This window comes from Acinonyx jubatus, chromosome C1 (genome assembly GCF_027475565.1).
Source record: "Acinonyx jubatus isolate Ajub_Pintada_27869175 chromosome C1, VMU_Ajub_asm_v1.0, whole genome shotgun sequence".
NCBI lineage: Eukaryota > Metazoa > Chordata > Mammalia > Carnivora > Felidae > Acinonyx > Acinonyx jubatus.
Window position 1 is genome coordinate 4,482,542 of NC_069381.1, and position 14,278 is coordinate 4,496,819.

The 14,278-nt window shown below is 39.4% G+C and overlaps 1 protein-coding gene across 18 annotated transcripts in view; it reads left to right on the top strand.

Annotated features, from left to right (window-relative positions):
* The window catches only part of CAMTA1 (calmodulin binding transcription activator 1), an 853,369-nt gene that overhangs the window by 25,966 nt on the left and 813,125 nt on the right, over window positions 1–14,278 (top strand). For 17 of the 18 annotated variants that reach the window (XM_053206405.1, XM_053206447.1, XM_053206438.1 and 14 more), the window contains 2 exons: window positions 2,737–2,806; window positions 7,833–7,951. In XM_053206405.1, the coding sequence (XP_053062380.1) occupies window positions 2,737–2,806; window positions 7,833–7,951 (189 nt within the window). The remainder of the gene's footprint in view (window positions 1–2,736; window positions 2,807–7,832; window positions 7,952–14,278) is intronic. The other variant, XM_053206440.1, reaches the window with a different exon arrangement.

Here is a 14,278-nt window from a genome sequence, read left to right on the forward strand (position 1 = left end):
GGGACACATTAGGTGCTCCTTTAATAATTGTAGAACAAGTAGAAGGAGTTACAGAGAGGGAAACGCGGGCTGCTCGGATGGCACCGGCAAGGCTGCCTAACTCGGTCATTGGAAGGCTTCTTGACGGTTGAGCTGGAGTCAGCCAAGAAGGGCAGCATGGAGACGGGCAGCTGAGGGCGGACTTGGACCCAGATCTGTCTACCCTTGAACTTGTGGTTTTGCACTTAGAGCATTGTCCTGGGGACAGAGAGGCCAGCTGTTTGCTTTGGACCTCAGCAGTTTGTGGGACTGGGATACAGTCAGACCCTCAGACCGGTGCTCCTTCCTCCCAGAGCCACCTCTGGCTTTGTGCTGTGAACAGGCTTTAGAAATCCTTGTAAGGATCCGTGGAATGAAAGTGCCTCGCCTGGAGTCTGGCCTGTGGGTCTTCAGTGTCTGGTAGCCATTTCTCATGGAAGTTTTCTTGTGATTTAGCTTCTTTCCCTTGAGCACCCAGCGTTTTTGAGGATAGAATGACTTGATTTCACTCTCAGTGTTTGTGAAGGAGTTTCTTTTCTGGTTAACTATTAAGACTTCATTATGCCAGTGCTGAAGAGAAATCATGGTTGACTGTTCGTGGTATTTCTGTTACTTTTTCCTTTTTTAGTGTTTAATTTTTCTTATTAGTTATTTGGTACATTTTACTGCTCATTTACCTATTGTCGAACTTTGAAGTTAGGTGCATGTAAAAGCCCTTTTTTATGAAGCCATTCATTAGTGCATCCCACTGTACATTAGTAATTTTTGGATCTTTTGACACTCAGACCGTTGTTAAGGTGTCTTGTTAAGTGTAAACTTATACTATCTGCTTTTGGTAACAGGAAGCCAGAAAATGTTAAGCTTTGAATGTAAGGCATTCTTTTTAACATCATAAAATTTCAAGTTTCCATTCTGAAACATTAAGATGAGAGGTTGCGTTATGTGGTTAGAAGGCTGTGGCTGGCGGCTCTTGCAGATGTTACTCGAAGTCAGACTGCTGCTGGCTTTTCCATCAGCCACTCCTTATAATGCCCCGTAATTCCACAGTCACAGTCACGGGAAGAGATGAATGTTGGTTTTTCCAAAGGATGCGTGAATTCTGAGCTTAGTTGATAGTGTATGGGGAGAAGCCCTGTGTTACCACAGGTTGCTAATCAGTAGATACCATTGTTGATTAAATCAAACAGAGGAAGGGACGGTAAAAGTCCTGGATCGAGAATTTTCTAGAAACAGTAAAGTAGGGAGCTGATGGTTATTCTGTTTGCTAGCAGTCACACTGTGGAGAAAGACCTCATCTCTGGTGAACCATTTGATCATTGGTATAAGGAGAGAAATTGAAAATTCACAGAGGTCAAGTTTAGTCAGATTTCAACGCTCTCTTTGGTCCCCCCCCCCCCCCAATTGAGGCAACTGGTCAGTTCTTAGAAAGTGTTAACATTGTTACAGATTATTCTTACTAAACACAGACACAATAGCGCTTCATATTTGTGTCGTAGTTTTGAATTTAAAGCACTTTTGTACGCATCACCCCATGTAAGTTTCCCGGGCAACCCTGCGAGAGAGGTGAGAGGCTCCGTCACTGCCCTTTGTGATGAGGTCATGCAGACGTTAGTTTACTTTCCCAAGGGTAGCTGGCAAGTGAGAGAACTGAGCTTTTCACATTTTAAATATAAGATGTTAAGGGTGGTTGCTGAACTTATAAACTGTCCTTGGTTTTCTAAGTATATAAATATGTGGTTTATAATGCAGGATGAATAATCTAAAAACTTATTTAATACTGTAACCGAAGAAGGATATTTTTAGGACCGAAATAATTGACTGGCAAGACTCACAGAAATTTTTCCCTTTTTAAAAGTTACTGTTACATAGTTTTCCTTACATGAAAACTGTAATTTTATCTACATGAAGCAGCCTGAGAGCCGAGACCTGGTCTTCCAACTTCCTCCTGACTCACTGCACCTGCCACACTGTTAGTTGGACTCCTTAGGTCCTTCCAAATGAATTGGGGGTCGGGCTCACTGTTGGGAGATGGTTCGCATTGTAACTGCAAAATGAATATGGCATTGGTTCTTCTTAGCAAACGTTTCCTGTCTGTGCAGCACATATGGTCCCTATTAAAAAAATTATACACATAGTGTGTGCTCACCAGCCTGTATCTTTTTTTACACACGTGTAATTTAAATTTTGAAACACTCTTAAGCCTACAGAAAAATTGCAGGTGTAGTGCAAAAGAGCTCTTTTCCCCCTGAACTGTGTGAGAATAAGTTGCTGATGCGTTTCATCATCCTCAAATACTTGCTTCTGTATTTTTTGCAAATGAGCGCATTCTCCTCTGTAACCACTATGTAGTGATCAAAATCAGGAAATTAACACTGGGACATTTCTACCCTCTGATCCTCAGATGCTCCTGCAGCTGTGCCAGGTGACCCTGCAGTGACCTTTGTAGAGAAAGGTCCAGTCCGAACCCTGGTCCATACTGTGTGGTCTCCTCAGACCCCTTTGCTACAGAACAGTTCTCAGTCCTTTCTGACTCTCATGACCTTGACACTCTTGAAGATTACAGGCCAGTCATTTTGTGGAATGTTCCTCAATTTGGATTTGTTTGATGTTTCCTCATGATTAGATTCAGGTTTTGCATCTTTGGCAGGAATATCACAGAAGAGCCAGTATATATCTTTTTCAAAGATTAGTTTTACATTTTATTTTCTGTTTCCTTAGAGCGTTTCCCAAAGTGTATTCTGCGGAACTAGCACCTACTGTGTTCTCAACACCGTGCCACCTCTAGAAGGTAGGATTCGAAAAGCTTTTGACTTACAGGAAGGGGTGGGCTTGGCAGTGAGAGTGATTCCATCCTCGTAGTGCAGTGGAAATAGCCTGTGACCAGGCCTCGGGAGACCTGGGTTCTGCCTTTAACTTGCTGTGTGATCTTAGATGAGTTACTTAATCCTTCTGGGGGTAGCAAAACAGTACTCCCTTCGTAAAGTTTCTGTGGGGGTTCAAAAAGGCAAAGGGTTTAATCACATGGGAGATTCAAAACACTCTGCAAATGTTAGATACTAATACAACAGTTTTAGAATTCTAGTGTCCATTTCCCGTGACTTCGAGTAGCCGCGTGCTACTGTGGGAAAAGCCACACTGAGTCACTTACTAGCTGCGGCTCCTGGGCAAGCTAATCTGAACCTCGGGTTCTTCATCTGGAAAATGGGAGTAATTATGCCCTGGTGGGTCATTGTGGAAATTAAATGAGAGAACACAATGTAAAATTCTTTCTGACGTAGAGTCCCACAAATGTTTACTTCTGAATAAATAGTAGAAAATAAGTTTATTTGATCACAGGTAGCTCAAATTGAAATGAAATGAAATGAAATGAAATGGAATGGAATGAAGCAGGAGAGAATGCCCCAAAACCCAAATTGAAGCAGTTGATTGCAAACCTCCTGTGCTCCCACTTTATCGGCCTCCGTTCGCATATTTTTAAATGGAAAATGTAAATGCAGCTGAATAGTGAGAAGTTTATTGAACCCGAGTTGGGAGTTGACCTAAACCTGGACCAGAGATTTTGGTAGTGTGATTGACAGGGAGAGGGTAAATCTGGGCCGCCTAAAAAAAGAAAGGGTAAGGTGTGATGATCACACACTTGAAGAAGAGGAATGGGGTTGTTAAATAGCAACATTAGGTATGTTTTCTTCAAAACAAAATAAAACTTTGTTTTTTTTCAACTTTAGAAAGTCTTTCGGATAATTACAACTGAGTTCAGTTCATTTTGGAGAATTTCTTTTAGAGAGATATCATACCGATGCTTGGCACATAATTAAGCACATTGGTGCTTAATTAATATTTATTTTGGATGAGTAATGATTTGAAGGTCTTAGGTTACTAACGGTGGTATTTGCTACTGTGAGTGCTGTGCTGACTTGAATATAACAATATGTGCTTATGTTTTCTGGAATCAGTTCCTTTCCTACTAATTAAATCTAAGCACATAATAATTAGAGCAGAACAGAAACATTGTAGAGCTTCCTTTTAATTTTACCACTCCAAGTTGTTGATCAAATATATTCCCAATAAGATTTAGGAATTGGGTTCACTGTTATACCAACTAATTTTGAACAGTTTGGTCTAGAGGTTGAGAGATTAATCATAATCAACTTGATTGAATAACTGTGTTCATAATTATTCACCAAAATTATTTAATTTTTATTAATTATGAATCAAAATAAAATGGATGTTATCATTTCCAGGTTAGAGTTAATGTAGTTATAATTTCCCTTGCAGAAGCCAAAATGTGTTCCAAGGAGAGAGTTCAAATACATATCTTTGGAAAGGATTTGGTGATGTGCCTTTCAGCTTTTAGAAATAAAACATGAAAACAAGAATTCCACTTTTTGCCTAATTAAGCGAATGAGCATTTTTGCACATTTTAGAGAGTTTTAGTTAAATTATACTGTGCCTCTAAAATTATTGTTTGGAAAATATTTGAAGGTTGTCTGGAAAAGATGGTTCATTCTCTAGAATTATAGCTGTCAGCCAGGCACATCATCTGTCAATTTCAAGAGCTTCACTAGTTATTTTTATTGTGAAGTAGGTTAGAAAATTATTTTGCGAAGTCATATATCATACACGCATATTTTGCCAGATAATGATAATGAAATGTTGTACCGTGTTTGGTTGACACTTCCATTTTGCAGTGTCAGAGTTTAACGATTTGGATTAAATGCTGAGATGGAGCTGAAACCAGTGTAAACCTTACTTTTACCGTTAACTCAAGATTCTGTTACAGTCTTAGTACTGACGTGGAGATTTGAAAACTGGCACATGTATTTATCTAATTATTGTATTCTGCATAGGCATTCCAAACATGCTAAAAAGCCGCTTTTAATTGAAAAACACAGTTATACAGTTTAGCCACGTGAGCAGTTCTTTTCCTGTAAAAGCAGTTACTCTTCATCACACTATAACCGGAAAAAACGAAATTTGAAAATATGAGTTTCAAGATTCTGCCTATTTGAGTTCCTAATATTCTTTACCCAGTATTAAAATTGCCATCTTCATAATGCACAGTGGGAAAATTTACCCATTGTTGTGTTTCTAAAAAACATCCAATTTATATTCGGCAGGAACCTAAAATTCTGGAAATAGCACAGTTTAAAAACTGATTAAGGGGAACCCATTGGCCTGTCATACTCCTCTTCCTTTTGAACCCATGGCTGCACATCCCCATAAAATGCTATATTTGGAATCGTGATTGAGACCGTGCTTACACAGCCATTCTCTTTTTCCTCTTTAAAAGCCTTTGGGCCGATTCACCGCTGCCTGATTTGGTATCAGAGTGGAAGACAGAAGCGTTTTCTGTGGCAGTTAGTTGTGCCGTTGAGAAGAGTATCTCTTTTCTCTCATCCCACGTGTATGCACACACACGTGTGTATACCTACATGTGTGGACGGACACACATGTACATGCAGGCAGCAGCACACACCTGTCTGTGTGTACATGCATGTGTATACACATAGGTAGGAGCGTGCACACACACACACACACACACACACACTCATATGTTTTATAGCCACAGGACAGCTGGGTCCCTCAAGGAGGCTTAAAAGAATAGATAATTAACCTCAGGTTGTGATCACAAACATAAAAATAGAAGCCGGGGTTTAATACTATGTCCATTATTGTTCAGCATTATCCTTTAAATAATAGTTTTCTCAGAGATACGACTAGTCCCATACAGTTCAGAGTAAGCCTGCTGATTGAGCACTGAGGGTAGTACTGTTTGCATAAAAGGCATCCGATAAATGGGGACTATTTGAATTGAGTATAGATTTTAGAATTTCACTTCTGCTTTCAGAATTGTACACATCGTGGGAGATTTTGTTAGAAAACGAGAATAAAACCACTTTAGGGGAAGAGAGAAGGGAGGCGAAGGCTCATGTGATTTGGTATTCTGCGCTTTAAAGTTTTATGGCCCATGGTGCCTCCCTCGGGAGGATGAAGTGCAGGGAGCATGCATAAGCGCATAGCGTTACACCGGTTTATAGTGGGTAATTAATACAGAACTTTCTATGAACATTCTCTCAGTCGAACACTTCGTTTTCTGATTTCATAGCAAGATTTTTTTAAAGTTTAATTTTATTTTGCTCTTAAAATTTTGGATTCTTAAAAGCCGTCAGCTTTTAAGTTTTTCAAGCTTTTATACTGCTTATAGAAATAGAGGATTGGGCATTATAATTCAGTTGGTTGTGTAGTTCATGGACCAAAAAAGATTTAGTACGCTAAAATTCTCTTAAGTTCCTCCCTTTAAAATATTTCCATGTGATGTAGTAAATTTTTTCAAATTCTTTCTGTGCCCAATATTTTTCTGTTAAGATCTTTTCCTTGAGAAGAAATATCTTAATCAGATGAAAAATGTTTGGAGAGGATTTTATTGTGACGGTGGAAAGTTTTTTATTCTTTTATGGTTTTGACGTGTTCAAAAAATAGGCTATGCTAAACAGAATTACAGGAAATGACTGGAAAAATATATTGGTGTATTTCACTTTTAATATTATTAACTAGTTCCTGTATGCCTGTATAAAGTTTTTTAGTTGTAAGGCATTTAAATTTATTGAATGACAGTAAATTTCCTAGGGATTTATGCCTGGAGGAGAATTGGAGATTACTTAATTCTCCTTGATTTAGAAAACCGATGATATTAAGTAACTTACCCAAGGTCACACAATTAGAAAGTAGCAGAACTGGGTCAGAATTCTGGACTCTTGATTTGGAGTTCAGGTTATACCTGTTAGTATCAGAATAAGTTATTTGAACTATGACTTTCTGGAGCAAATTCAGTCTTTAGTGTTTTAATGTATTGCTCCTAGTACCTGGTTATGCATTGCACTCTTTGGATATTGGGGCTTCCATTTTGCATTAAAAAAACAAAAAACAGAAACCAGACTGGGTAATTTGAAACTTTGACCTAAATGTGCCAGAATGGGCAAGAAATTTTGAGCCAGGCGAAGAGACTTTTGTTACGGGAATGAAACAAGAAATGATCTGTGAATGAATGAATTAATGAAATAATACATAAAGGAAATGATCTCTTCTATAAAGTATCTGGGAGACTGATTATCAGATAGTCAGACATACCGTCTTGTCTGAAAGTAATGAACTTTTCTATCACTGATTTAGAAGAGTTACTTTTTGATGAAAGACATTAATTAAATAGATATGTATATGTAAATCAAGTTAATTAAGATGGTATGTTTTTAGATTTAGGCTAGAAGGACCAGCCTCTGTATTTACCTAGGTAGCTAACTGTAGCTTAGAGTCTTTATATTGATAAGATTTGTAATTTGCTTTTGAAAGGATAAGTCTCATTTGTATTCAAGGGGATGAAGTAGTATTAGTTTATGAATAAAATAGTCATATTTTATTCTAATTCCTCTTCCCTAAAACACTTAAAACTTTTTCAACTGGTTAGTAGAAGTTTTCAGGGTTTTGTGAGGTTAACTCCTTTTGCAATTTGGATGTACTTCATGGAAACCTGGTGGGAGAACCTTTAAAAGTAATGTTCTGGTTATGGGCAGCTGCTGGGATATTCCCTGTTCTTCGCTTGTCACGGAGCAAAAGCTCGATCTTACGTTAGAGCCTCTTGACCAGATTCCTGCTGCCACCTATCTGATCAGTGTGTAAATGAGCGTTGCTAACCAAGAGGGATGGTGCTCTTGGTCTCACAGTGACCAAACTAAGCTGCCATTTCTGACCTTGCCAGTATACTTAAAAGGAGATTTTCTCTATTATTTTCTCTGAATCTATTGTTTTCTTCTTTATAGATGATCATGGGAACAGCAATAGTAGTCATGTAAAAATCTTTTTACCGAAAAAGCTGCTTGAATGTCTGCCGAAATGTTCAAGTTTACCCAAAGAGAGGCACCGTTGGAACACTAATGAGGTAGATAAATTTCTATTTTTAGGGGTATAATTATATTAAGGGCAAAATTGTTAGGTCATTTTGCATAGTACTACTTTTTATTAGCTTTAAAATCAAAATACTGAACTAGGAAGTTGTAAATGAGAAGAATATTTTATCTGGGTTTAACAAAAACCAACATGTTTCTTGAACGGTCTCTAATCTGCTTGGCTTGTGTTGAAAAATCTAACGTGCACGCTGACTTACTAAGTAAGGTAGCACGAGCTACTGTATTTGTGTTTTCTTGCATTTTGGCGGCTTTTGCATTTGGTGGTTAACTCTGCTTGCATCTCAGTTAAACACTAGTTCTTATGTCGTCATGAATTAATAAAGATACAGCCCCAGTGTTCCATAGAACATGCAGTGTCTTGACAATGTGAAGTTTCTGTGGGAAGGGCAGGTTTCTTATTAGGAAAACAGCTCCCAGTCCTCTGTGATGAAGGGTTTGCATGGAGAATTAATGGGTTTACCTTAATGATAGGAATTCTTATTGAGAACGGAGGCCGTATGGTAGATTGTATATTTGGCATCCAATTAGAAGATTTGGTAAAGGAGAATGAATGAAAGGATCTTCTCGGATGAGGTTTCTTTTTTTGGTGAATCTTGTCTGGGAGTCTTGATATTAGGCATGGATCCCTTTGTCATCTTTCTTATTTTGAAATCCGAGTATTTCAATTTAGGTAGGGTAATACCCATTCATTGTTACTGGATGAGAGCTGGGTATGTGTCCCTCAGTTTGGGAATTCTATTCCTTTGATTCAGATGGCTGTGATTACTCATTTTCCAACCTTGCTCTAAGTCAGTTTGTGTTGCTGGTTCGGCGTTCACTTCCAAGTTAAGTTAAATACGCACCCTCTGTATTGGGCTCTCGGTTTTGTTAAAAGACATAAGACAAATAGTGCTGCCTGTTTACCTTATTTTTGCAAGATTATTTTGCTCTAACTTCTTGACCCAGAGTGCTTTTATTTTGAGTTTTAAGAGGTTCTGTGGGTGAGAGTCTCTCTACTTACTCCAGTTTACAGATTTAAATACTCGCTAGACCCTCATAGCTTTGTTTCCTTGTCTGCACTGATTTTAAATTTCTTTTGAGGTACGTATATTTTGATTATTTGCATAAATTATATTTCCCCCTTAGACAGAACACTGTTACCTTGACAAACATTAGCCAGTTTAGAGGCCTGTTGTTTTAATCAGTCATTGATTAACTATTGTAAACGTGAAAACGAAGTAAATATGCTGAAAATTAGTCTTAATCATAGCTCATTACTCTCTAAACAAAATAGTATGATTTGGGAACTGTTCAGTAGGTCATAACTAGGTCATGAATTATTTAAAACCTCAGTATGTTTCTTAGTTCTCCCTGCAACATGGATCTGCTACCACACCATTATACATTATCTCCAGTTTATTTAGAAATGAAATAAAACATGTAATTGGTATGTATTTCTTCCATATTACGTTTTACGTGAAATTGGCAATTTATTTTTAATTACGTTTTGAAATTATATTTGAAACCAGAACCAGCAAGTGCTTAATTAAAATGCGTGGTCTTAAGGGTCTTCTGAAGCTGGAGTCACGGTAGCCGAAGCCCACTTGGTAGACTGGATCTGTGCACAGGCCTTCACTTTCATGTTTATTTACCTCCGGTGGTTGACACATTCCACTCGACTCTTACTTCAGATCCGTTATAAAATACATAACAAACAATTTTTGTCGATGATGAGCTTAAAAGGAAGATACAGAGCTCTTCTGTATTTCCTTCTAGGACGCCGGCCCCCATTGCTCCTCGGAGACCACAGTGTTGTGAAAGTCCGCGTCTAGCGGGGAGACCATGGTCCCCTCTCTGGCGAAACATACACCTGGGGGCTCTGAGACCCGCGGATGGTTCACGCACGCTGTCACTGCTGCTGAAAACACCAGTGAACAAAGCGTGGTCCCAAGGGTGGCTGGAGGCAGCAGGGGTGGCTCAGCCCACAGGGGTCGAGGCGCGCACCCTCTTCCCTCGTGACCCATTGTTCTCTCAGTTCTGTGTCAGCTCAACACCGACAAACACTCTTACGAGAGAACGGACTTTAAAGGTTGGCCCATATTTCATTTCAATGCAGAGGACATCGGCTTTCTTTCTTGTTTATTTTTGGCTTTGGGAAAAATAGGGGAATCTTGGAGTGACAGCTGAAGTCTTAGGAGTCCTTAATTCTGCAGTGTTATGTGGGGATGGTAACCTGCCTTTTTTTTTTTTTTTTTTTTTTAACTGGCTTGGCTGATAGGAACAAAACAGTCAGTACTTGTGTTAAAGCGCTTCCTTTGATCTAGCTGGGCACTGGCATTTCCCTATGCTCTTCAGCCTGCACGCTGACACTGGACCCGATGGAGGTGTACTTTGTGGACTTGACTCTCATTGGGGCTGTAGGCCCTGTGTACGGCAGAGGCACGCTTAGTCAGAATTGCCCGTGGGGCCTCTCGAGTCGCTCATAAAGTGTAGCCATCCTGCCATTAGCAGGGGCCCGTTTCCGTCTGGGGTTGGAATAGGTTGCTGTGTTTTGGTGGAGGACTCAGTGAAGAAGCTTGTATTTAGGAGTGGTATTGTACAAAAACTGCTTTAGATCCCCCTTGCCTGGGATGAAGCGCTCCCACTGGGAGAGGCTGGAGGGAGGGAGAGTGGAGGAGAGCACGGCCGATCCCTGTTTTCCAGGTCCCTGCGCGGCCCGTGTGCACGGCAGCCTGGCGGCCGGAGTTGCCTGTACCAGGTGTCTCTGCCGCCCGCGCTTGCTCTCTGCTGGGTGTGTGCAGTGCACGTCCTGGGCATGATGGCACTCCTCCGTAGTTTTGAGAGATTCCTTTACTCATGTCGGTGTTGCAATATTGGTGATTATTTGAGCAAACCCAACTTCTGTACTGTGTGCCGCGTATTTGTTGCGAGAGGGAGAGTAAGGTTGTGCCCATTCAGATGTTGCCATTTATCGAGCCTGTGTTCCTTGCTGGTGGCTGGCACCGTGTGTAATTATTCCTAAGCCGTATAATATTACAAGATATGCAGTATTTCCTTTTCCTGTTGAGGGTATGTTGGTAAAAAGTGGTTGACTAATTCGGTCAAGCTAGCACACTTGCAAGGGCCCATCTCTCTCCGAGCTTAATTTCTTGTACATTGTTTACTAATTCGTAGGAATGTTCATTCTGTTGTGTGTTGTCTTGGCTTTTAATCAAAGACCCATAACTCTTAACCACATTAGTGTACTTGGCAAATCCATTCTGTAATTTACTTTTGGAGTAAAAAGAGTTAACATAGGATTCATCTTACGGGTTCATGTGCAAATATTTGTGACGTGAAAGTCACTAAAAAGGAAGACTACCAGAAGGTAGGGAGGTCCAACTAAGCTACTTTAACCTTTCTTACTGCATTGGAATAGGTAAAAGCTCCTGCCCTTCTTGAATGTTACTTGCAATTGCAAAACAAATGTTGTGTCTAAAAACAAATCAGTTTTGGACTAGGCTTTCTCAGCCACACACACCCTTTGCTCAGGTTCTTGCAGGTGACAGAGGAGGGATGATGATGATGATGATGATGATGATGATGATGATGGTGGTGGTGGTGGTGGTGGCGGCGGCGGCGGCAGTAATTATGGCAACCAGCATTGAGCCAGCATCTATCGTGTGCGAGGCACTGGTGGGTCCTTGATGTGAATAATCGCATTTACTCCTTGAATTCATCCTGTGAGGCAGGTTATGTGATTATCCTTATGGTATCGATGAGGAGATTTGAGCCACAGAGATGTTAAGTAATGTGCCCAAGAGTGGTGGACTTGGGAATTTTACCTTGCAGCCTGCTTTCAGAGCCTGTTCTGTCTACAGTTCGGTCCCAAAGAATAATTTCAAATAGACTTTCTCAAGATCTTGTGAGCTGTTTAGTGACTTCTGATCTTCTTGTTTTCTAAAATTGTTTGGCTTCTTTCTTTATTTACATCTTTAAGTATCATATATAAGTATCATATATAAACTCAATGTGTGTTTGTATGAACTTTTTTTTTTTTTAAATAGCACCCCTTTCCTAGGGAAGTAGTTTTGAGTCTTAATGAATATTAATATATAGGCTCCGGATAATGGAAAAAAATATTAGAAGTAGAAATTTTGAATCTGTGTGTAACTTGAGGGTTAGGTTTGATTTTTATATCCAGGGCAGGAGAGAAGGAATGCATTTAAACAGAGCAAATTTGTTTAAGAACCAGCTCTTATTTCATAATCAGTTTTGGTATTCACATCTTCATTAGGTGCGCTATTATAAGGTTTCTACATTTTAAGTTAATATTTTTAAGGCCCAGAGCCAGAAATAATTATGCTAATGTAACTTTCTGATTGCACAAATGACTATTTGTAATTACACATATTAGTACTCTGTGTACGTTGTCCAGACTGAAATTTCTTTTGTTTAGTCATTAATTAGCTGTTTGACTTAAAATATAACTACTGCATCCCCCCCCCCCCCCCCCCCCGGCCCGTCGCTGGATCTGGATTTCAGATGGCATTCTTCCAAAGCCAAACTAATGCCACACCAACAAACCTTTTATAGTGAGAATGTTCTCCTTAAATGTTCAAACCGCTTTTGCTTGCTACTATTTTTGAACTATTAATGCTCTTTCTTTTGTTTTTCCTCTAATGCAGAGTTTCTCCAGAGTAAGCAAAGTAGAGTTCTAGTTTGTACTGATCTTAAAGTTGCATCGAAGGTTTTTAAGTTGGTGGTAGCTTCAGAGATCTTCATATAAAATGCGTCTTCTTTAATCCTAAAATGTCGGTAGAGAGCCTATAGCTACAGACTGGTGCATTCTAACTCAGGCCAAGGAACCTGAGGGTCCCTTTATAGGGAGAGAATGACACTTTTAAGTCCTGAGTATTTTTTGTTTCCTTCAATTTTTTATATTCAGGTCAGGAAAATAGGCTTTAAGACTGAGGTTTATGATCTTCTACTTCATTTCAGTTGTTTTATTTTAATTAGAAGCCACCTTTTCAAAATTCCTTTGCTCATTTTTTTTGTGTTCGCATATATTCTTGAGTGTTTTTTGTATTTTAATTTTTCTTTTGTATACCTTATAGAATCATACATTTAGGGCTCTAATTTTTGCAATGATTGGTTTTCCTAGTGAATATATATGTTGTCTTTCTGAAATATAGATCCACATTTTGGGGGGGGGATCATTGAGCACCCTTCAGACTTCCATGATGGGAGCTCAAAGCAAAAGCATTAGCCTTAGGAAAGTGAGTGAGGTATTCATCGATGACTCAGAAGGCTAGTTAACCTGAGCTTGGCCTTTGCTTTGTGTAGCTTTTGGCTGTGAGAACAGTTCAGATGTTCTCAGGTTATTCTCTGAGGCCAGGCAGGGCCCTCCTGGTTAATATGCAGATAGGCAAGTGCAGATGTGACCATGACCGAGAGTGAAGTTTTAAGAGGGAAGCCATTGAATTTTGAATACAATGTATGGCATCAGATGTCAAATTAAATGTGACAATTTTGTAGCAGTTGGGCTAACTATAATTCCTCTGTTTAACTTAGTAGTATGAGGTGAGATGAATGGATACCAGAATCCAAATGAGCGTGCAAATCAGTCAGCCTGTATCAGTTTAGCATTGGGAGTAGCAGAGGAGATTGGATGTACTGAAATGCTGGGGGCAGATGTCCTTCCACATCTGTGGGGCATGACAGGTGAGGAGAGGTCAAAGCAGGCGGGTTTGGCTCTGAGGAACGGCAGGAGAAGCAGCTCTTCCATGCAGAGAGTTAGAGTGATGTTTATGATATTTGGATAAGATGTTAAAGAAGTTTTTTTTAAAGGAGGGAAATTCCTGCAGACCTACCTTAGTTTTCATCCAAATGATTTTTATTATATAATATTATTTCAAAATGTAGCATTTAGGAGAATACCTGGCTCATAGTCTGTACAATAAATATTTGTTGAATGAATGAAAAGGGTAAAAACGCAAAAAACTCAGTATAAATTTGTGAACTCTTGGAGTTCTTACGCAGATATAAAACTCATATGTATATGTATGTGTGTATATATATATACGTATATACATATATATGTATATATATACATGTATATATATATACATATGTACACACACACACACACACACACACACACAAAGTCTCTTGCAACATGAATGTAAGAGTGAGTGTTCTCAAGCAGGGTCTTTTGAATTTGGCACGTGGCACTATCATGTGCCCTGCAGTGACCCCATCCCTCTCTCCGTTGAATATTTAGAAACTGATTTTTGCTCAGCAGGCATTTCTAGAAGTCTCTTGTTAGGCCTTGGTACAAA